Source organism: Bufo gargarizans, chromosome 6 (assembly GCF_014858855.1).
Source record: "Bufo gargarizans isolate SCDJY-AF-19 chromosome 6, ASM1485885v1, whole genome shotgun sequence".
In the NCBI taxonomy this organism is placed as follows: Eukaryota; Metazoa; Chordata; class Amphibia; order Anura; family Bufonidae; genus Bufo; species Bufo gargarizans.
This window is the reverse complement of record NC_058085.1, coordinates 287,166,636-287,191,551: the sequence shown is the minus strand read 5'-3', so window position 1 is coordinate 287,191,551 and position 24,916 is coordinate 287,166,636. Positions and strand designations below refer to the sequence as shown.

Genomic DNA, 24,916 nt, shown 5'->3' with positions numbered 1-24,916 from the left:
GCACCTTCCGTGAGCACTCTCTCTCCCAACACTAGAAATGACTATTCTCGTTCATGATATGGACCAGAATAGGACGTGTTCTATAATTTGCGGACAGCACACGGATGACATCTGCATGCTGTCCGTAACTTGTTTCCCAGGGCGATTAGCAGAAAATGACCTGAAATGATACAAGAACAAAGTACTGCAGGGTTTCTCAATTTTCCATGTAGATTTTTGCCGTCATATATTGTTAGAAGGGTTTAGCGGCATTAAGTGAATGCTGTGAATCATGGTGTCTTCTATACAGGCAGACAGCCGATACTCCTCCCCACCATCAGGACTAGTGAAGGAACACATTTTTACTTAAAGGGGTTCTGCATTTATTTTTTATTTTTTAACTGATCTATCCTCTGGATAGATCAGCAGCATCTGATCGGCGGGGGTCCGACACCCAAGACCCCCGCCGATCAGCTGTTTAAGAAGGCAGTGACGCTGGCAGTAGCCCCGTGGCCTTCTCGCTGTTTACCGCAGGCCTAGTGACGTCACGACTAGTTGCAATGGCCTGGGCTGGGCTAAGCTCTGTTCACTTTAATGGAGCTTAGCCCCGCCTAGGTTGTTACTAGTCGTGACGTCACTGGGCCTGCGGTAAACAGCGAGAAGGCCGTTGCGCTACTGCCAGCTCCGCTGCCTTCTCCGACAGCCAGGACCCCCCGCCGATGAGATGCTGCTGATCTATCCAGAGGATAGATCATCGGTTTAAAAAAAACTGCCGAACACCTTTTAAACTAGAACCCCCTGTATCTTGTACCATTCACATAGATGGTTGCAGTGTGAGCCCCTCAAAGCTTTTGCTTAGGCTCTGTAAGGCCCCCTTTTGTCAGGTTAGTTTGCAAACTCAATTTCTCCCCAAAGTTTTTCCACTAGGGCGCTCAAACAATGATCTTATTTCAGTTCAAAATGGATCCTTGCACCAGAAGGACAGCGTTCACGACAACGACTTTGAGCAGTATCTCTCCGGGCAGTCAAATCAGGTCAGTGTGGTCATTACATTACAATGTTTTGTGTGTAACACAATGTCTCTACTAGGTGGTGTGGTTGTGTGTTTTGTGAAAATTATAGCCCTGGGGCTTTCCTCTGTCCTGAATTGCAGGGGGTTTCCAGTGTTGAAGGCGTTGTCCCAAGATTGCAACTTCTCACCTATCCAGAATAGGTTGTAAGTGTCTAATTGGTGGAGGTCCAACCACTGGGACCTACAGGGGTCCAGTGTCTCCCATTTGAATGGGACTGGCAGTGATAGCTGAGTACTGTACTTGGTTATTGTCCGGACACTATTGTGATTGGCGGGTAGCCCAGCAGTTGGACCTCCATTGATCCGACTCTTGGGGTCCATTCACACATCCGCAAAATGGGTTCCGCAAAATTGCGGAACGAGTGCAGACCCATTAATTTTCAATGGGGCTGGAATGTGCTGTCCGCATTTGCGGATCCGCACTTTCGCATCCGTGCTTCAGTTTCTGCAAAAAATAGAACATGTCCTATTCTCGTCCGCAATTGCAGACAAAATTAGACATTTTCTATTATAGTGCCGGCGATGTGCGGACCGCAAATTGCAGAATGTACATTGCCAGTGTCCGTGTATTGCAGATTCGCAAAACACTAACGGACGTGTGAATGATAAATTGTAATCCCTTGAGACAATTTCTTTAACTAACATTTGTTTCTAGAGAATTGTCATGTACTTAGTGTAGCAATTCCTCACTGTTTAAAGGGAACCTGTAACCACAAAATGCTGTGCAATCTGCAGGCAGCAGGTTATAGAGCAGGAGGAGCTGAGCAGATTGATATGTAGTTTTATGGGAAAAGATTCAGTGAAATTTGTAATTTATGCATTTACAGTACAGACCAAAAGTTTGGACACACCTTCTCATTCAAAGAGTTTTCTTTATTTTCTTGACTATGAAAATTGTAGATTCACACTGAAGGCATCAAAACTATGAATTAACACATGTGGAATTATATACATAACAAAAAAGTGTGAAACAACTGAAAATATGTCATATTCTAGGTTCTTCAAAGTAGCCACCTTTTGCTTTGATTACTGCTTTGCACACTCTTGGCATTCTCTTGATGAGCTTCAAGAGGTAGTCGCCTGAAATGGTCTTCCAACAGTCTTGAAGGAGTTCCCAGAGATGCTTAGCACTTGTTGGCCCTTTTGCCTTCACTCTGCGGTCCAGCTCACCCCAAACCATCTCAATTGGGTTCGGGTCCGGTGACTGTGGATGCCAGGTCATCTGGCGCAGCACCCCATCACTCTCCTTCATGGTCAAATAGCCCTTACACAGCCTGGAGGTGTGTTTGGGGTCATTGTCCTGTTGAAAAATAAATGATGGTCCAACTAAACGCAAACCGGATGGAATGGCATGCCGCTGCAAGATGCTGTGGTAGCCATGCTGGTTCAGTATGCCTTCAATTTTGAATAAATTCCCAACAGTGTTACCAGCAGAGCACCCCCACACCATCACACCTCCTCCTCCATGCTTCACGGTGGGAACCAGGCATGTAGAGTCCATCCGTTCACCTTTTCTGCGTCGCACAAAGACACGGTGGTTGGAACCAAAGATCTCAAATTTGGACTCGTCAGACCAAAGCACAGATTTCCACTGGTCTAATGTCCATTCCTTGTTTATTTAGCCCAAACAAGTCTCTTCTGCTTGTTGCCTGTCCTTAGCAGTGGTTTCCTAGCAGATATTCTACCATGAAGGCCTGATTCACACAGTCTCCTTAACAGTTGTTCTAGAGATGTGTCTGCTGCTAGAACTCTGTGGCAACTGATGGTCCCAACCCCATTTATAAGGCAAGAAATCCCACTTATACCTGACAGGGCACACCTGTGAAGTGAAAACCATTTCAGGTGACTACCTCTTGAAGCTCATCAAGAGAATGCCAAGAGTGTGCAAAGCGGTAATCAAAGCAAAAGGTGGCTACTTTGAAGAACCTAGAATGACATTTTCAGTTGTTTCACACTTTTTTGTTATGTATATAATTCCACATGTGTTAATTCATAGTTTTGATGCCTTCAGTGTGAATCTACAATTTTCATAGTCATGAAAATAAAGAAAACTCTTTGAATGAGGTGTGTTCAAACTTTTGGTCTGTACTGTATATCTCTGCTCTTTCTGATCCAATTATTCACAGGGGAGGTGTTATCAGTGACTGACAGCTATCTCTGTATACGCTAAGAAATTTTGCTTGCAGGTGATTGTTGGGAAGGAAGCGTTCCTTCCTGACAATCACCTGCTTGTCAGCCAGGAGACCGCTGCTATTACATGCAGCAATCTCCTCAACTGTATGGGGAGGAGTGATCGTTATTCTGTGCTCGAACCAGTGCTGTCTAGTTGTTTGCCGGCAGCAGGTTGTGATTACCCAACCTAATATGTATGAAGAGCTCCCAACCCTCCCTCGACAGATGAAGGATCAGGCAGAGTGAATATTTTGGCCCCATCTATTTGTTCTCCCAGGAGATAAGTCGCCACCGCCAGTGTCTGGCAGCAGATTTCTTCCCTTTCCTCACTGGCAACACATAGGCTTGGCTGAACCGAATGTGTATAGGGGAGTCGGGAGAGAAGGCTATCGAACGTTTGTGGCTAGCTTCAGGGTTGCTGCACTCCGTGCATGAAATCTGCACTGAAACCACACATAAATCTGCACTATTTTACATTTTTGGTGCGGAATTCATGCAGATTTTCCACAGATCTCACTCTTCCATTGAAAAAGGGGAAATCTGCAAAAGAAAATAATTTACAATTGCCTTAGGATAGGCAATCAACATAATCCTTCGGGGTCTCACCTAATGACCAATATAACGGAAGATCAGCAATTACTTTCCCTTCATTCGCTGCTGGATGGATTCCTGCTATTGATGTGTATTCCTCGTAAACCCCTTAAACACCCCATGTTTTTTCGGTGAGGGTCCATCCAGCAGTATAAATTTAGAAGGGGCAGTGTGCTGCTTGTTCCCCATCCTTGTTATTGCCGGTGTGTGTTCTGGGGTCGGATCTCTGATCACATATTGATTGCCTATCCTAAGGATAGACTGTCATCGTGTATCCCTGGAAAGGAGTGAGTGAAGATTCTATAGGTTTAGGTATATAATTTCTAACTTTAAGTGTCTTATTTTTATATCCTTTTGCACTGATCTTTTCAGCGGACCAAACTATTCTAATTTCCTACATTTTCTTTTTTCCTGACAGAGTAACAGCTACCCTTCAATGACAGACCCATACCTCTCCAGCTATTATCCACCATCTATCTTCCCGTACTCCCTGAGTGAAGCACCATGGTCCACTGGTGGGGATCCTCCCATCCCATATCTTACCCCATATGGACAACTCAGCAACGGAGACCATCACTTCATGCATGATGCAGTGTTTGGCCAACCAGGGGGTCTGGGGAATAACATCTACCAACATCGCTTCAACTTTTTTCCTGAAAACCCTGCATTTTCCGCTTGGGGCACCAGCGGCTCTCAGGGTCAGCAGACTCAGAACTCTGCCTATGGAGGCAGCTACAGCTACCCTCCCAGCTCCTTGGGTGGGACAATTGTGGATGGACAGACCGGGTTTCATAATGAGACTCTAAATAAAGCACCCGGCATGAACAGCATTGAGCAGGGCATGGTGGGGCTTAAGATAGGCAGCAACGTGACTGCTTCAGCAGTAAAGACGGTTGGTTCTGTGGTGAACAGCGTAGGAATGCCAAGTGCTCTCTCTGGCAATGGTGGCAACAGTATAAGCATGCCACCTTCCAAACCGACCTCATGGGCAGCCATAGCCAGCAAACCTGCCAAACCACAACCTAAAACGAAAACTAAACCAGTGACCATCATTGGTGGGGCACTGCCTCCACCACCAATCAAACATAACATGGACATTGGCACCTGGGACAATAAGGGTCCTGTCACCAAGCCCCCAATGCCTCCGCAGATCCCATCTCCTCAGTCCATCCCTCAGCCCCAACCCCAACAGCAGCTGCTGCAACCAATCCCAGCTCAGCCGCCACCTCTGTCCCAAGCCCCTTACCAAAATCCGCCGCCGCCACCACAGCAGCAGCAAGCCCAGCAGAACCGCTGGGTGGCCCCCCGTAACAGGAACGCTGCCTATGGGCAAGGTGGGGGCCCTGATGGTAATCCCTTGGGTGGAGCTCCCCCTCATGCTGTCCCTGGTAGTGACTCCCATCCAGTGTTGGAGAAGCTTAAAGCCTCTCACAGCTACAATCCCAAGGACTTTGACTGGAATCTGAAAAACGGGCGAGTGTTTATCATCAAGAGTTATTCAGAGGACGATATTCACCGTTCCATCAAGTACTCTATCTGGTGTAGCACAGAGCATGGCAATAAGCGACTGGACAGCGCTTTCCGCTCCATGAACGGCAAAGGCCCCGTCTACTTGCTCTTCAGCGTCAACGGCAGTGGACATTTCTGTGGTGTGGCCGAGATGCGGTCACCTGTCGATTACGGCACCAGTGCCGGTGTCTGGTCACAGGACAAGTGGAAGGGCAAGTTTGATGTCAAGTGGCTCTTTGTCAAGGACGTCCCCAACAACCAGCTGAGGCATATCCGTCTGGAGAACAACGACAATAAACCGGTCACAAACTCCCGAGACACGCAGGAGGTGCCCTTAGAAAAAGCAAAACTAGTGCTTAAAATCATTGCCACTTACAAGCACACGACCTCCATCTTTGATGACTTTTCTCATTATGAGAAGCGCCAGGAGGAGGAAGAGGTCGTGCGCAAGGTAATACGCCAGACTTGTTAACCCTTCTGACCTTACCGTGTAGCCGATGGTTTTGTCACTATTGTTTAAGTATGAAATGTTTCTAATGCAATTTCTATTTCAGTCTCTCACCGTTTTCTAGAGTTCTTCCTGCAGTCATTAAATGGAATCTTGCAAATGCATATTTGTGCTGATCACATCCAACTTTTACAGCTGCAGGGTTGTCACAGTGTATCAAAATACTTTCTGGTACAAGGCTTTGTCAGTTGGACATGATTAGGACAAGATGAAAGGGGTTTTTCATTCACTGACAGCAAACGTGAAGTGTGTGGATTATTCGAAGACTGTATAAAAAAGAAAGTTGTGGAAATACATACAAGTATATGGTCATCGGGAATGTATTCCCTTTTATTGGGCTGCAGTACAAGGATCAGAGTGTAATGCTAGTGAAATCAAGACTCCTATTTAGTTTTCTAGGTACTCCTTTTATAACACTAGATCCTTATGGAAACCAAATACTGTATCATTGGTTGCACTTTAGAGCAGTAACAGACAACATAAGAAACCATTAGCTAACCAGCCCCCCTATTGTTGACCCCCACTTTCATGTGCAGTGGACTGTTCCTCTATCGGTGCCTTTCATTCCAGCTGGAAGAGACCACTTCACACTGATATCTGGGGGGTCTGACTTTCATTGACTTTTTTGTTCTGATTCTGCTATAAATACCAATTCTTATAAAACCCCTGCAGTGATTGGTGCGTGAAGTCACTAACATCCCTTAAAAACAGTTGTTCATACATGCACAGTGTGTACAGGACTCTATACAAGTGCTTTTTATCCATTGAGATCAGACCTTATCAGATTTGTTCTGAGCAATTGTGGTCACTGAGGGCAACCATTCAGTGGCCTAGGATGTTTGCGTTATATAGTTGGTCTTGAGTGCTATTACAGCGTTTAGTTTGTCCTGTTTTCTCTGTGTAAAGCCTCATGCACACGACCGTATGTATTTAGTGGTCTGTGAACTATGGATACAGTCGGTTTTGCATCCTTCAGTGGGTCCATGAGCACAGAGTATGTTTTATCCTTTTGCAGAATAGACCTACGGATAGGGAAAGCACACAGATCTGTGCGCTTATTGCGTCCGTATGTTCGTTCCGCAAAATGCTGACCATAGACCTATCAAAGTCAATGGGTCTGCAGAAAAACTCGATCGGCACATAGGCCGCATCCATATTTTACAGAGCCGCAGTTTGCAGACAGCAAAACTGACACGGTCATGTATGTGAGGCCTTATAAAAATTCCAAAATAAACATATCCAGTTGACATGAGAATGTGGGTTAGGATATATCTGACTGGGCTTTTGCCTTTTTATGAGAAGAAAAAAAGGATATATTTGCATTTCTTCAATCGCATCAGTGTGCTGCAATCTCCACTGATCATGAGAAGGAAGGTGCCCAGTTCCCAGTAGGAATGTGGCTGTGCATTTGTGACTCCATTAAAGGACATCCTCTCCTGCCTGATCCATTAATGTATGTTATAATATAAAACACACGTGTGATATTTGCGGACGTATGAACATTCTTAACCCATTGAGTATCATACATGGGTCCCATACTAATTGAAGTGGTTGTGCAAAGTTAAGAAGTGATCCCCTATCCATTCTCTTTGAGACCACTGGAAATAGCCAAACGCTGTACTCCGCTATGTCTGGCTATCCCATAGAGATTGAATGGACTGGAAGTGTACATGTCGGACCTACAGCTCCATCAGATAGGGAAAATTAGACCCCCCATTCTCTGGATAGGTCGTGGTCCCAGCGGTCAAACCCTCAGTTATCCCCTATCCTGGGGATATCTTCAAAACCTGGCACTAACCCCTTTTGATTTTGACCAGTACATGATCCAATAGAAAAATATGCCTGGACAATCCCTTTTAACGTGAATGAGAACTAACGAAGAAGAACTTGTGTGGCAGTTGCACGCCCTTATCCTCCGCACTGCTTGGGCTCTGCCGGCTGAGTTCAACATTTTTAGCACGAAGCTCCTGAAAGGTCCCTATAAATGTTCTTTAGGACAAGGTCTCTCTTAGGGCTGGGCGATATGGCCTAAAATCTATATCGCAATATATTATTTTCTTCTGTATGTATACAAATTACATAGCCAGCGCCATCAGCCCCATGCCATTGCCACCATCATCGATGTCCCCCAGCCAGCACCAGCAACCCCATGCCATTGCCACCATCATCGATGTCCCCCAGCCAGTGCCAGCAGCCCCATGCCATAGCCACCAAGACCCCCCGCCGCTTGACTAGGGTGTCTGGAACAGGGCCTAATGCAATAAGCTGATGCCCTGGCGGCTACATGTTGAAAGGTCTTGTCTCAGAAGAGATGAGATTTCTTCCTTCCATAGCCCCATAAGACAAATATGCCTGATAGTGATAGGTGCTAGAAGGTCAAGTCCCAGAAACTGAAGGCAGGATAGGTTTAATGTACACTCCATGGTAGGAGCCGGGACAGTAATCCTTATATCTCACCGCAGCCACAAGTGTAATATGGATCCTGCACCTGTGTGAGCAGGACTAGGTAACGGACAGGTTTTCTGTACACTCCATGGTAGGAGCCGTATGAAGCACATTAAGGGTATATGCACACTGCATTTAACGTGCAGGTTTCTCCATGAAAATCAGTACCATAATACACTACCAACTAATTTTAGATGAGATTTTCAAAATCTAATCTACATGATGAAGAAATTGACCTGTGGTGCAGATTTTGAAATCCACAACACGTTTGTATGAAAGCGCATAAAAAAAAATTCACATCCGCTACACTGCCGCGTGCATATACCCTGAGTATATTTACACAGGGCAGATTTGTTGCAGAAATTTCTTTTAAAGGGGGTTAGCCAATGTCATAAACAGCCCCCCCCCCTTCCCTAGGACCCTAACACAGAATATACTTACCCCGCTCCTGGTCCCCGCATTGGCGCTCCTGCTTCATCCTGTACATGGATGAAAACATCCGGTGTAGGGGGGAGCAGCCAATGGCGGGTGGGGACGGGCATGATCCTCCCCATCATCGCGTGTGTCCAGCAGCAACGGATCCGGAGAATTCCAACAGGCTGTACTTTGCCGAAATCAAAACTGGAGGTGTAAAAGTAGCCGAACGAAGGTATACATATTTGTTATCTTTACGTACTGGAGAGTAAATTATTTTTTATATATGAAATTTATCTTGAATTACAAATAGAGGGAGAATTAGAATTTTATACTTATTTAAGCGATTAGTACCGGAGGACCAGGAAGCGGTGAAAGCTCAGTACTCACTCGCTGCTTCCTGGTCCTCGGCTGTCGGCTGTGCAGTGGCTGCGCACAGCGTGAGGGCGGTCTGTGACCTCACGCTGTGCGCGCCAGTTCACAGCACAGCAGGAGGAAGAAGATTGCGTGCAGGAGAGGTAAGTGTTTTTTTTATATTTTATTTTATAAAACATGAGGCAATATAGGGCTGCTGGGGGGGGGGGGGGGTAATCTGAGGCAATGGAGGCTCTTATCTGAGGTCTGATTGGGGTCTGAGCTGAGGACTGATTGGTGGTCTGACCTGAGGTCTAATTAAAAATATTTTTTCTTATTGACCTCTAAAACCTAGGTACGTGTTATAGGGCGAAAAATGCTGTTTATAACATGGAGAAGTAAGTTATTCTGATCTTGCTTTAGTACCATATACAAGCAGAATCTGCTACAACGAAAAAATATATTCACCTTTTCGAATGCAGTGTTTTGAAAAGATGAGAAAACTTGGACATTTTAGACACCAGAGTCCTTGGTTGCAATGAGGTAAAGATTGTCAGTAGGGTTGTAGTGGGTATCGAATTATTGATACCCAATCTATACTTTTGTCACGGTATCAGTTTGATACCGGGATTTAACATTTACTGATACTAGGCTGCGCAGCCTAGTGTCAGAGAACATGGCGGACGCTCAGCAGCACAGGGGGAAGGAGTCTCTATCCCCCCCCCCTTCAGTGCCGCTACTGCCGGCAATAAGAAGAGACAGGGCCAGGGGAGGGGCTGTGGCCACTGTGCCACCAATGCTAACTCGCCCATTAAGGCCTCATGCACACGACCGTTGTGTGCATCCGTGGCCGTTGTGCCGTGTTCCGTTTTTTTTGCGGACCCATTGACTTTCAATGGGTCCGTGGAAAAATCGGAAACTGCACCGTTTGGCAGCCGCATCCGTGATCCGTTTTTCCTGGCCGTGAAAAAAATATGACCTGTCCTATTTTTTTCACGGCCAACGGTTCACGGACCCATTCAAGTCAATGGGTCCGTGAAAATCACGGATGCACACAAGATTGTCGTCCGTGATCCGTGTCCGTTTTTTCCTATCATTTCAATGGCAAACTTGACTTAGATTTTTTTTTCATTTTTCATGTCCGTGGATCCTCCAAAAAACAAGGAAGACCCACGGACAAAAAAACGGTCACGGATCACGGACCAACGGAACCCCGTTTTGCGGACAGTGAAAAAAATACTGTCGTGTGCATGAGGCCTAATACAAATATAGGCAGCTGGTGCTGGCTGTGTGATTCTGCTGCCGGCACCCGCCTCCTGTATTTGTATTAAAAGGTAACTCAACTTCATTGGTGGTGCAGTGCCCCCCCCCCCCCCCCCGCAGTAATAAAAACATTGATGGCGCAGTGCACACCCCCTAGTATTAGTCATTGATGGCAGTGGCCACAGGGTCCCCTCCCCTCCTCCTCATTGGTGGCAGTGGCAGCTTCTGTTCAGAGCCCCAGTAGTGAAGTTGCGGGGCTCTGATCGGTTACCATGGCAGCCAGGACGCTACTGAAGCTCTGGCTGCCATGGTAATCTCCCTGCTGATGTGTGTACTATGCACAGCGCAGCAGGGAGAGGGTAATATCCTATTCGCACTAATAGAGCTCTATTAGGGTAAATAGGACAAGGGATAAAAATCTCAGGTTCTAGCCCCTAGTTATTAAATAAAAAGTAAAAAAAGTTTAAATCGCCCCCTTTCCAAATTTTACATATAAGATATATAAACAATAAATATATTACATATCTCCACGCCCAAAAAAGTGCGAACTAGTAAAATATTAAAAAATTCTCCTATTGGTGAATGACGTAACAGAAAAAAATCTGTGCAATTCGCTTTTTTTTTTTTTATTCACTTTGTTTCCCCAAAAGATAGGATCGGACTGTTCGATTATGGGCCGGACGTTCCATAAAATGTGGAATGCACGTGACCTTTTTGCTGTCTTATTATTTTTTTGCGTTGTATCGAGTATCGCAATACTTTTTTATGGTATTGAAATAAAATCTAAATTTTGATATCACAACAACCCTAGTAGTCGGTGGAATATAAAACACCCTAACGACATCTCTGACAACAGATTATCTCCCCAAGAACAAAGGTATAGGTCAGGACATGTTCCAATCCTTATCCTATCTTCTATTGGGGGGGGGGGGGGGGGAGGAGAGCATTCTCATTAGATGGTCAGACTGAGATATCTCCATATTTCTAAGCTTGTTAAAGACCGCAAGGTCGAAACGTTGCTGTTAGGTGCAATAAAATAAGGAAAAGAATAAGTTCAAAAGGAGTGCCGTGGCTTCATATAATTTTCTTCCATATTTCTGTGGTTATGTGCATCATCGGGAGGTGTCGCCTTGTAATTTTGAGCTGTCTCCAAGCAGACAAATAGCAGGATCATATTTATTGCTTAGCTTAAACCCTTTGTGCTCCATGATTGATGCCGGTCATTTAACCTCCTTGGATCCTGTGGTCAGTATGGTTAGACTGGGGGGGAATTCTGATGCCATGAAGGTTCTGTCATAGCGAGCTGCTGGAAAAGCCATACCCGAGGTACAGTCTGTGAAAATCCCATTAACTGCAATATTTTTATTTTTTTGCAGTATATGGGGCAAGCAATCTGATGATGGCATGCACAGGTCACCTAAGGGAAAACATTTTTTCTCTTTCTTTATTTTTAGTTTGCAAAAAAAAAACTGCAAATAGTAACACCTTTAAAGGGGTTGTCCGGGTTCAGAGCTGAACCCGGACATACCCTTATTTTCACCCAGGCTGCCACCCTGAGCCTGGCATCGGAGCATCTCATGCTAGATCGCGCAGGGCACGGGCTCTTGTGTTTTCAATAACACACTGCCGGGCGGTAACTTCCGCCCAGCAGTGTGTTCGGTGACGTCACCGGCTCTGAGGGACGGGCTTTAGCTCTGCCCTAGCCGTTTTACTGGCTAGGGCAGAGCCAAATCCCGCCCATCAGTGCCGGTGACGTCACCGGGGTTCCTGTCAGCCCCATAGAGAGCCCCAGTACGTCACCGGAACTCAGAAAAATGCCTTTGCCCTGTGCAATTTAGCGCAGGGCAAACGAGAGCATCGGAGCATGAACTGCTCCGATGCTCATGTCAGGGGGGCTGCCTGGGTGAAAATGGAGGGATGCCCAGGTTCAGCTCTGAACCTGGACAACCCCTTTAAGGCCCAGAGGTTATATGAGGGCTTGTTTTTTGCGGGACAAGTTGTACTTTCCAACGGCGCCATTTAATTTTGCATATCCTGTAGTGGGAAGTGGGGAAAAAATTCCAAATGGGGTGAAATTGCAAAAAAAGAAAAAAAGCAATTCCACCACAGTTTTGCGTTGTTTTTTATTATTTACGATGTGCGATAAAACTGACCGGTTACTTTTATTCTACAGGTCAGTACGAATCCAGCGATACCTTTTTATATGTATAGTTTTTCTTGTGTTTTTATAGTGATAAAAAAATGAAAGTGGGAAAAAAAAATTTTTGGGGATCAATTTATAAAATTTTTGTAGAAAATGAAGCAACCAAAAACAGCTAATCAGTCTTTCGGGCTTTTTTTTTCTTCGGTTTGCCGTATGGGGAATATATTTTCATACTATGGGCGATTTCACACATTGTGACACTCATGATTTGTGTTTGTGGACATGAGCCGCGGGTGTTTGCTAAAAGAAGCAGGCAGTCGCCCACGGCTATGGCGCCTGTAGCGGGCGCCATCTTTAAACGCCCGCCCAGTGCCGTACATGCTCAGCGCTGAGCATGAAATGGTTATTGTAAATCTTCCCCTTTTCCAGATTAAAATATATATATATTTTTTTTTTTTCATAGGTATCGCCTCATCTGAAAATGTGTGAACTACTTAAAGTTTTTTTCATGCATGGTGAATGCCATAACAGAAAAAATATATATTAAGGCTGCTTTCATACTAGCGTTCGGGTGTCCGCTCGTGAGCTCCGTTTGAAGGGCTCACGAGTGGACCCGAACGCAGCCGTCCAGCCCTGATGCAGTCTGAATGGATGCGGATCCGCTCAGACTGCATCAGTCTGGCGGCGTTCAGCCTCCGCACGGACAGGCGGACAGCTGAACGCTGCTTGCAGCGTTCGGGTGTCCGCCTGGCCGTGCGGAGGCGTGCGGATCCGTCCAGACTTACAATGTAAGTCAATGGGGACGGATCCGTTTGAAGATGCCACAATGTGGCTCAATCTTCAAGCGGATCCGTCCCCCATTGACTTTACATTGAAAGTCTGGACGGATCCGTCCCAGGCTATTTTCACACTTTAGCTTTTTTTTGCTAATATAATGCAGACGGATCCGTTCTGAACGGAGCCTCCGTCTGCATTATTATGAGCGGATCCGTTCAGAACGGATCCGCCCGAACGCTAGTGTGAAAGTAGCCTAATAGTGACCCACAGAATAAGTGTCTCGTGTGGTGTGTTTATTTTTTTAAAGTTTCATCTGACAATTGTTTCCAGTTTTTCAATAGAAAATATGGTAAATTAAGTGGTACCTTTCAAAAATACAACTTGCCTCGCAAAAAAAAGCTTCATTTTACACGTGCCAATACAAGTGTATGGAGAGGGGTAGAGGAGGAGTGAGCAGCAGCATGAGGAAGACAGGACTCGGACACTGAGGCTGGGTTCACACCTGAGCGTTTTGCAGCGCGTTCAAACGCGCTGTAAAACGCTCAACACACGAAAATCAATGCTTCCCTATGGCCCTGGTTCACACTTGAGCATTTTACAGCACGTTTGAACGCGCTGAAAAACGCCCTACGCTCAAAGTTCTTGAGCTTCTTTGGGGCGTTTTGTTGCGCGTTCCCGTACATAGACTTCCGGGAACGCGCGACAATGGGCGTTCGCTTGTCTCTGTATGCGCGATTGCAAACGCCGGTACAATCGCGCATACAGAACGCTTCTTTCAGAACGCTCAGGTGTGAAGTTGAACCCAGCGTAAAGAGACTGCACAGCTACTTAGGAGTTTTACATCTGTGCACAGAGACAAAATTTGCAACAAATACAGGTCAGTACTTCTGTAATGTCCTTCCTGATCCTGGAGCATACTTCGTGAGAATTTTAGTAAGCAGCATCTCCCCCCCCCCCCCCCCCCCCCTTTTTTTTCTTTTTTTCTCTTTCCTCCTCTGTGTAATGGATAGTACCTATATCCACCCACCATGTCTGAAAGATCTGCAAAGGAAAACTGCTAAAATGGCCAGAAATTGTGGTGTTCCTTGTGTGCACACACTGTCCTACTGAGTAATGACGTTTGTTGAAAGGTTAGGTGCGCTTCAAGGGGTTATACAAGTCTTTCCGATGCCAATTACGTCATAGTTTAGACCACTTCCAAAGCAAATGGCTTAGGTCTCCTATGCGATGAGGCACTCTGGACATACTTTGGAGGTGTGTAATGAGTTCTATATGATATGAAATATCTGCTTGAAGAACATCATGAAAAAATGCATTAAAAATACCTTCTTATGTGTATTTTAAAACTTTGCCAAAAGACTGTGAGGGAGCCTAACAAGTAGGATCTCGCACCAGCAGGTTTTGGTACAAACACGTCACCTATAATGCAGTTTATCATTTGAATAAGCAGCACTGTAATACAAAACTTGGGCAGCCTCTGTAAATGATCTAAAACGACAAAAGAATCCGTGCTCACGCCTTTTCTCCGCTTCCTGGGCTGCGCTCTGGTCCTCCCTGGCATGGTTTGTTTTCCTGGCTGCAGCCGTGACATTCCATGCACTAATTGGCTGCACAGAATTTCACTGCTGCAGCAAGGAAGGGGGTCTGGAGTGCAGCATCGGTAGAAGCGGATGGAAAAAGGAGTTGGGTGTTTTTTAATTTGATGTTTTAGACCATTTATGGGGGGACGGCTGAGTTTTGATTTGCCTCGGGTAACCCCTTTAAAGCCTTGATACCAAGCTGTAGCAACAATGATGTGAAGCTACACCTCTCAGCATGCCTACTTTCTTGACTGTTTTTTCAGTACTACCGTAAAAGTGAATAAAACATGTTGGGTCATAGTTTAACAACCCTGGTTGTAGGCGATTATAATTTAAGAATATTGCAACATTCCCATGTAGTGGCCCCACACCTAGTATCCATTTTATTATATTATACACACTTATATAGCGCTACTAATTCCGCAGCGCTTTACAGACATTATCATCCAACTGTCCCCAATGGGGCTCACAGTCTAAGTTCCCTATCAGTATGTCTTTGGAGTGTGGGAGGAAACAGGAGTACCCAGAGGAAACCCACGCAAACACGGGGAGAACATACAAACATACAAAATCCATAGTCCTTGTTTTCTGTGAACAATTAAAGGCATTACCCAATTAAAAATAAGAATTATGGATATGTCCCGATACCACTGCATATGAGGTTGAGCACTTCCTGCTTTTTAATACCACGCCAATTTGTAGTTTGTATGTCCCGATACCGGAACTTTGCACAAGTACTTGTACTCGTGCAAATGTCGCAGATACCTGATGACCGTGCAGCGGCGGTTCCCGTGTCCCAGATCAGCGGTGGGGATGGCGGCTGGTCCCGTGTCTGCTTCAGTGTTGCAGTGCTCCCAGCCGATCAGCGTGGGGACATCAGCGTGTCGGCGGGACTTCTGTGCGGCGTCTCCTAAGTCCCATGCGGTTGCCTAGCACTGGGAGGAAGTTAAAGCCACTTCCACCCAGTACTCTGGTGCACATGGGAAGGATTACAGCAGGCCACTTGGGTATGGTGCATGAAATGGAGGAGAAATTTGGTTAATTTCTCTCCATTTCATGTTCAAACAGTGAATATAAAATAAGGTGGGGGGGGGGCATATAGTTGATACACTGCCTCTTGTACTTAAATAATAATGTTATAAATGTTAGTTCATGGTTATAATTGGTATCGGTGAGTACTAAAGGTATCGGGACATCCCCTATTTTTATTGATCCCTCCCCCATGTGATTAAGCACTTTAACAGTGTTAATGTTGAAAATATTCCTACTGCTGGTTCTTGGCTCCCCGGTGTATTCATGGATCAGGTGCCAGCACAATCTGAGTGAGCAAGCTAGTGCCTAGGAACCTCTCAGAAGGCAACCCCCAAACTAAGGGGAACCATAGTAGAGGATAGGTCATCAGTATAGAAATCTCAGAAAAAAACCTTTTAATCTATGCTGGCAGGTAGCCCCAAAGGAACAGATGACCAGCAAAGTGTACACTTTTTGGCGGCAAATTTTTATTTTTTTATTGCATTGTACTGATGATAATCATTTTTTCAATTGGTCTTTATTAAAAATTTGGAGCCATTTTCTTATGTACAGGGCTGGGTTTATCTAGTAGCAGGATCTGTATTTTCACTATGTTCCGGCACTCATTATAGCTCAGTTATTACTGATAAGATTGTGGCTTAAAGGGAACCTGTCATGTGGATATTTGATTATAATCTAACTAATTATATACAATCATTAACTACTAAAAAGTACCTTAGATGTATTCACTTACTGGTGTGACAGATGGTTACCTCATAATATACTCACAAAGATGCCGCATGCTAATGAGCTGATTCGAGTCCAGCGTGATGTCATTGAGTCCAGCATATATTTAATTCAGAGCTATAGCCACTCCCCTGCCCACCTGCTGCTGATTCCTATGGAAACAAACTGTCATTCAGCACCAGGTGGGCGGGGAGAGTCAGGAGCTCATGAATATTCATGACTCCTCCATGGAGCTTTTTAATACAAGATGTTGGCAGATTGACTGGGTAAATTAAAGAAAGTGACCCTGCATTTTGCTAAGCGAATCAGTCACTTTTTTTATGTTGCCCTTAGTTAGGTCACCATAAAACTGGTGACAGGTTCCCTTTAAATAAGTGTTAGCTGACCGGCACAAAGTAAAAAGTATGATTCACACAGCTAGACAAACGGTTAACCCTTTGTGACAGAACGGCTTAATATTTCTAAGGCCTCCTTCACATCACCGTTTCTCCTTTCCGTTCTCCGGCTCCATTGAGAGAGGACGGCTTCTGCAGATAACTGAGCATAACGAAGCCTAATGAACCCATAGACTATAATGGTGTCTGCTCAGAATATGATTTTTGAGCGGAGACGAAAGTCCTACATGCAGGACTTTCGTCTCCGCTTAAAAATCGTGTTCTGAGCGGACACCGAACAGACCCCATTATAGTCTATGGGGTCTTTAGGCTCCGTTACGCTCAGTTAGGTCTCAGTTATCTGCAGAATCAGTCCTTTCCGTTCTCCTGCTCCTCAACGGAGCCGGAGAACGGAAAGGAGAAACTGTGATGTGAACGAGGCCTTATAAAGGCCTATTGAAAAAATGTTTCGGCCGAAATGAGTTAAATGCAGTCATAAAAAATTGCCCCTGGCGCTGTACGTAGCCTTTAAGTATAGTGCTTTGTGTGTATATACATCTGAGGGTGCTGATTTATTGGAATTTTACTGTGTAATGTCTGTTTCTATGTAACTGTGACCCCCTCCTCACAGGGGGAGGGGGGCTGTCTTTTTACAATGCTAGATGATTTGCTCAATCTGTCTTCTCCCCCTTTATTTGCATAGAATGGCAGTGGCATCAGAGAGAGGAACTGCTAGCAAAAGAGAGGGAGAAGACGTGTACAGAAGGTAAGTTATCCAAACGTCTTCTCCAGATGGACCTGGGACTGTGGGAAGGTGACTGCACGGTCCAGTCTGGTGCCATCTGCCATTTTAAAGGAGGTCATTGGTTCATTGCTTACACTTAAAGGGGATTTCTGGCCTGTAGATTGATAACCTATTCTCTGGCTAGTGTCGGTCAGACGCCCTGATCGGCAGGTGCTACAAACAATACAGTGGATGGAGCTAGGAGCAGAAGGCTTCAAAAAATGTGTAGTGACATGGGAGCTGAGCTTCAGTATGCGGCACAGCCGTTACACAGTGACGACTGGTAAACACATCTGATTGGTGTGGGTGTCGGACCAATATCTACAGACTGAAAAACCCCTTTAAAGGGGTTTTGCCATCACAGACAATGGGGGCATGTCACTAGGATATGCCCCATTGTCTGATAGATGAACGGAGCGGGGAAAGTAGTGGAGGGCGCCGAAATAGCTGAGCGAAGGCTTGGCTATTTCCGTCTAGCCCCGTATAAAAGAATTGGATCGGGGACTGCGCATGCGGGGTGCGCTCCCATTTCAGTTGTATGGGAGCAGCGCTTGGTGGTGGCCTTCAGCCACAACTCTCCTCGCTCCGTTCTTGTTGTAGGTGCAGGTCCCAGAGGTGGGACCCGCACCTTTCAGACAATGGGGGTGTTTCCTAGCGATATGCTCCTATTGTCTGTGATGGGAATACCCCTTTTCCCTTTTGCATCAGTCTTGCTTAGATTTTGTCCTAGGGGAATGAGCTTGCAAAGCTCTGGGTAAAACAAAATAAGTAGGAAATGTTAGTAACAGGCTCCCATTGGTCCTTATCTCCTAGGTCAGTAATGGGCAAACTGCGGCTCTCCAGCTGTTGGAAAACTCCAAATCCCATTATGCCCTGCTGTAGGCAGACTGGGCATACTGGGAGTTGTAGTTTTAAAACAGCTGGAGAGCAGTAGTTTGCCCATCCCTGTCCTAGGTGATAAGTTCTTCTAGTGGAACAACCCTTTTAAGGGGTTTTCCCCCAGGATGGAGACCACTGCTCTGTTCAATTCTAGAGTGCGCTGAGCCCTGTACTCTGCAGTCCCATAGGCGGGAATAGAGCAGTGGTCGCACGTGTCCCGCTGCTCCATTCTCTGAATTGCTGGTGGTGAGTTGTTAGTGGAAAAATCCTTTTCACTTTTTTTGTGACTTTCGCTTAGTGTTCCTTTAAAAGGGCATCTGTCAGCAGATTTGTACCTATGAACCTGGCTGACCTGTTACATGTGCGCTCGGCAGCTGAAGGCATCTGTGTTGGTCCCATGTTAATATGTGCCCACATTGCTGAGCAAAACTGTTTTTATGCAAATGAGCCTCTAGGAGCAACGGGCTTATCTCTCTGCAATGATAACGACCCAGTTGCTCCTAGAGGCTCATTTGCATATAAAATTGCACAAAAACAATATTGTGCAAAGTTCATTTATTTCAGTAATGCAACTTAAAAGATGAAGCTAATATATGAGAGACTCATTACATGCAAAGCGAGATATTTCAAACCTTTGTTATAATTTGGATGATTATGGTTTACAGCTTAGGAAAACCCCAAAGTCACAATCTCAGCTAGCCTTTGCTCAGGGGATATAGATTAATTAGCTGACAAGAGTGTGACACTTTGAGCCTAAAATATTGAACCTTTTTACAAAATTCAAATTTTAAGCTGCATTAATGCAATTCCTTTTAATTTTCGTTACTGAAATAAATGGAATTTTGCACAATAATTCAAATGTTTCGAGTTTCATCTGTATAAACATGGAACCAGCACAGATGCCTTCAGCTGTCAAGCGTACATGTAACAGGTCAGCCAGTGTCATAGGTACAAAAATGCAGATGGATGCCCTTTAAACATCATGGCAGGATTTAATGCCTTTTAACTGATGCTCCCCAGGAGATTAGGACTTTCACACTTGCGTAGTTGTTTTCCGTTATTGAGATCCGGCAGAGGATCTCAATACCGGGGGGAAAAAAACATATTTTAGTTTAGTGCCCATGCATTCTGAATGGAAAGAGATCCCATCAGGATGTCTTCCATTCTGGCAGCATTCTGTTTTGTGACAGGACACAATACCACTGCAAGCTGCGGTTTTGTGTCCAGTGATAAAAACTGATAAAAACGAATCAGTCACTGAAAACATTGTAAGGAGCCCAAAAAATATGGATCCGCCCCCCTATGACTTTCAATGCATTTAGTGGCCTGTTTTTTTTTTTCCCCCCCGTTTTGATTTCACACAACCACATCCTAATGGAAAGGATGCATCCTGAGGTGCAAAATCAAAACGGATCTGTTTAATTTCGGTATCGAGATCCTCTGCCGGATCTTAATACCGGAATTAACAACGCAAGTGTAAAAGTAGCCTTAGTTGATCACAAGCAGTTCTGCTTTTTGAAAGGGGTTTTCCAGATGGTCCCACTGTCTATTTCCACCACTTGAGGATGCTGAACAGGTTAATTACTGACTTTGATGGAAGCAGTACAAGGCCTCATGCACACGACCGTATTTTGTTTCCGTGTCTGATCCGTTTTTTTTGCGGATAGGATGCGGACCCATTTATTTCAATGGGTCCGCAAGAAACAGACAAAAAATATAGTGCATGTCCTATTTTTTTTCTAGTTTGCGGACAAGGATAGGCATTATTACAATGGATCCGCTAAAAAAAAAACGGGTGCCATACGTCCCGCCGTCCGGGTTTTTTTGCGGACCGCAAAACACATACGGTTGTGTGCATGTAGCCTAAGGCTGAGTTCACATCAGTGTTCAGCCTTTTCGTTCTCCTGCTCCGTTATAGGAGCAGGAGAGCGGAAAGGACGGATTCGGCACATAATGGAGCCTACGGACCTGTTAGGTTTCCGCTCAGAAGATGATTTTGGAGTGGAGACAAAATTCCTGCACGCACAAGTTTTATCTCCACTCCAAAATCCTCTTCTGAGCGGAAACCCAACGGACCCCATTATAGTCTTTATGGGGTCCTTATGCTCCGTTCGGCTCAGTTATGTGCCAAATCCGTCCTTTCCGTTCTTCTGCTCCTATAACTGAGCAGGAGAACTGAAAGGCTGAAGGCTGATGTGAACTCAGCCTTAAAGGGGTTCTGCACTATCATTTAACTGATGATCTATCCTCTGGATAGATCATCAGCTTCTGATCGGCGGGGGTCCGACACCCGGGACCCCCGCTGATCAGCTGTTTGAGAAGGCAGCGGCGCTCCAGCAGGGCCGCGGCCTTCTCACTGTTTATTGCCGGCCCACTGACGTCACGACTAGTATCAACTAGCGCGGGCGCGGCTAAGCTCTGTTCACTTGAATGGAGCTTAGCCGCGCCCATGCTAGTTGATACTAGTCGGGACGTCAGTGGGCTGGCGGTAAACAGTGAGAAGGCCGCGGCCCTGCTGGAGCGCCGCTGCCTTCTCAAACAGCTGATCGGCGGGGTCCCGGGTGTCGGACCCCCGCCGATCAGAAGCTGATCTATGCAGAGGATAGATCATCAGTTAAAGGGGTTGTCCGGGTTCAGAGCTGAAGCCGGACATACCCTTATTTTCACCCCGGCAGCCCTCCTGAGCCTGGCATCGGAGCATCTCATGCTCCGATGCGCTCCCGTGCCCTGCGCTAGATCGCGCAGGGCACAGGCTCTTGTGTTTTCAATAACACACTGCCGGGCGGTAACTTCCGCCCAGCAGTGTGTTCGGTGACGTCACCGGCTCTGAGGGGCGGGCTTTAGCTCTGCCCTAGCCGTTTTACTGGCTAGGGCAGAGCCAAATCCCGCCCATCAGTGCCGGTGACGTCACCGGGCTGCCTGTCAGCCCCATGGAGAGCCCGGTATGTCACCGGAACTCAGAAAAATGCCTTTGCCCTGCGCGATTTAGCGCAGGGCAAAGGAGAGCATCGGAGCATGAACTGCTCCGATGCTCATGTCAGGGGGGCTGCCGGGGTGAAAATGGAGGGATGTCCAGGTTCAGCTCTGAACCTGGACAACCCCTTTAAATGAAAGTGCAGAACCCCTTTAATCTGTGTAGCAAGCTCCCCCTAGTGGCAGAATTTTGTCTTTGCAGGCAATTTGATTCTCAGTCTCCTGTGACTCAGTACAGAATGCTGGAGAAGGCTACATTCACACTGCTATAGTGCTGCTGTGCCCGTGTTGCGGACTCCGCATCACAGTAAATACCCATTAACTTCCATTCAATGGGTCCACGATCCGCAACATACCGCGAAAGATAGGACGTGTCCTATCTTTTGCAGTGTGGAGGCACATACCCGAAAGCCTTCCGGGTCTGGGCCTCTTCGCAGCTAAGGATCGCTGACTCATTGAATTATAGTCAATCAGTCCGCACTGCGATGCAGAGTTCACAGATCAGTGTCTGTGTTTTGCGTACCCAAGACTTGCTGTCCACAACACTGGCACGGTGGCGCCACAGCTGTGTGAATGTAGCCTAAAGGTGTAGACCAGGCATGTCCAAAGTGCGGCCCTCCAGCTGTTGCAAAACTACAACTCCCAGCATGCCTGGATAGATTACAGCTATTAGGGCATGCTGGGAGTTGTAGTTTTGCAACTGCTGGAGGGCTGCAGTTTGGACATGCCTGGTGTAGACTTGGTCCTGTCCCTCTTGTCAGTCGCCTGTCCTCTGTGTCCCAAACCATTGGAGATTTGTGCTGCTGCTCTTTTTTTCAGTTACTCTAGGCTCTTATCACTTTTCTAATATCTTGCAGGAACGCCAGACCCGAAGCAAACAGTAAGGACGTCACTTCAACTTTGACTAGAACTGATCTTAAAAAAAAAAAATAAGGAAAAAGAAAAACAAATCCTAAAAGTAACTTTAAAACACGTAAAAAAAAAAAAACTGAATAGACTTTGTGGTGCCGCCTGTAGGCTTGGGACTGAGATGAATCTTTCAGTATCTGTATCTTCTAACGCGAGCTACAACGTAACTTCCACCCGCTCCTCCTAAATTTCATTTTCTTTATTTTCATTTTTTTGGCCAGTCCACTGTATCCCTGTATCATTATATACCTGTAGTTTATAAGTGTACTCTGAACCCTCCCCCTCTGGCCCACTATCTGCTCTGTATTTGCCCTGAAACAATAATGAAAGAGTTTATTGTACGTCAAACTGCTCCTGTATGATGATGATGATTATGATGAAGGGTCAACTCCACCCTCCAACCCCACCCCAATCAGTGCGACAATCCAACTTGAGGTGATCTGTGAAAATGGCAGCCTTGCCCACAGCAATCAACCAGGAACCTGCTCTTTTCTACTGGCATGGGATTAGTTGATATGGGCAGTGCCAACATCCCATCCCTGTCCACAATCCTCTGGTCTGTCATTTTTGCCACATCCACCGCTCACTTGTGTCCATTCATTTTTGGCATCTTATTTTGCGCATGGAAGCGATGCCACCCTTCCCTTTTTGCTGTTTTTTACTGCTTTGCACAGTCTTAGAGGCGAGTTCCTATAGGGCTACCATCAAGAACTTGCAGGACATGTATGGCATGGGGTGGGTGGGGGGTGGTCTTCATGGAAGTCATTGGTCAGGACGGTCCCTGCCTGTTAATACATTTATCTATGTATTGCGTATACCCTATGGAGGGATCCATATCATGAAGTCAAGCAGCCTGCCCGTTCACTAGTTACCAGTGATATCCCTGTGTGGTCATTGGATTCCCATTTTCATGGAAGTTATCCATGGGCCATAGTCAGCGTTGTGAACCTGCACTTACTGGAAAATCGCATACACGGCCATCCCTTCACTATACCAGTTGTCTGTCTATGGGATGTTTGCATGCAAACCCTGGTGGGCAACGCACCCTTTTGAAGGACACTCCCTCAACCCGGTAATACTCTTTGTGATTGACATATCAGTTTCCCCATTCTTATCATATCTAGTGATCATGCATCTTAATGTGGCGTTCATACACAGGTTGCTGTGTCCTGTGACAATGAATTATTATTTTTATTTTTTTGCAAAACTAGACTTTTCACCATATTCATCTGTGTTGTCTTTTATCGTCTGCCTGCACCGGCTGGCCTGTTACATTATAACCTCATCATGCATGTTATTCCTCGAAAGATCAGTGTGTGTGTGTGTGTCTGTTATTGGGGGTGGGGGATGGAAGGAGGGTTGATGCCATTTCTCCATTCCCCTTCAGCAGAATTTCCAGGGGATCTGTACTTCCCTCCTCTAAATCAAACCTTCTCTTGATTAAACAATGGAAACACAAATCTAAATCGATCCTTTTGGTGTCTGTGTAGAAAAGCTGCAGTTCCTGCTCTGGTCATTAATGTCACTTGTGATGTTACTTCTCCCCACTAGAGGGAGCCGGTTAGCTGACGTCATGGGAATAAAGATTATGGGGCATCTGTGAATTTTCTATTACATTTGGGTGAAAAGCATCACCTAGTTCAGACCTGCAAAAAGACCCATCAGACTAATCCAGTACTCATTGGGGCTGTGTATACATTAGGTCTCAGTGACTTTGTCCCTATTGAGATATCATATGACCGTGTTGTCCAGTCACTGAAACTGCATCCGTTCTCTTTTCGTATGGAGACTGCAGACAAGCAGCAGAGGCGCAAGCAGTTTTTTTCTATTAACTGAAGTGCAATATTTGCCCATAATTTTTAGAAGGGAATAATGCAAAGGTCTTATGTGATATTCAGATTGTAGACCTATTGGTACATGGGCGTTGTGTAGGTTTAGTCTTTGCCCAAATTAAATGGTATGTATACTTTTGCAACCTTTTCTCATCAGAGGCAACCCCTATCAAAATGCATCCCTTAGGCACAACACACGAGAGTGTTGAATGTGAGAAACTTGCAGCGTGTGTCAGTGATTCAGTAGATTCCAGGACCCTCAGGGTTAGGCTACATGCACACGACCATATGTGTTTTGCGGTCCGCAAAAAAAGGATGACTTTCTGTATGGCATCCGATTTTTTTTTTTTTTTTTTTGCAGATCCATTGTAATAATGCCTATCCTTGTCTGCAAACTAGAAAAAAAATAGGACATGCACAATTTTTTTTTGTGGAGCAACGGAACGGACATACTGACGCGGACAGCACACGGTGTGCTGTCCGCGTTTTTTGCGGACCCATTGAAATGAATAGGTCTGCATCCTATCCGCAAAAAAACCGGAACGGACACGGAAACAAAATACGCTCGTGTGCATGAGGCCTTACACAGCATTATCAATC

General features: G+C 45.7%; 1 protein-coding gene across 2 annotated transcripts in view; it reads left to right on the top strand.

Moving 5' to 3' along the window:
- Positions 1 to 24,612, top strand: part of YTHDF1 (YTH N6-methyladenosine RNA binding protein 1) — a 29,629-nt gene extending 5,017 nt beyond the window's left edge. Inside the window, exons 3-6 of one of the 2 annotated variants that reach the window (XM_044295909.1) lie at positions 934 to 1,013; positions 4,233 to 5,774; positions 17,643 to 17,705; positions 22,433 to 24,612. In XM_044295909.1, the coding sequence (XP_044151844.1) occupies positions 934 to 1,013; positions 4,233 to 5,774; positions 17,643 to 17,675 (1,655 nt within the window). In that variant the 3' untranslated portion in view covers positions 17,676 to 17,705; positions 22,433 to 24,612. Of the gene's footprint in view, positions 1 to 894; positions 1,014 to 4,232; positions 5,775 to 17,642; positions 17,706 to 22,432 lie in introns of both variants that reach the window. The other variant, XM_044295908.1, reaches the window with a different exon arrangement.
- The last annotated feature ends 304 nt before the right edge of the window (positions 24,613 to 24,916 follow it).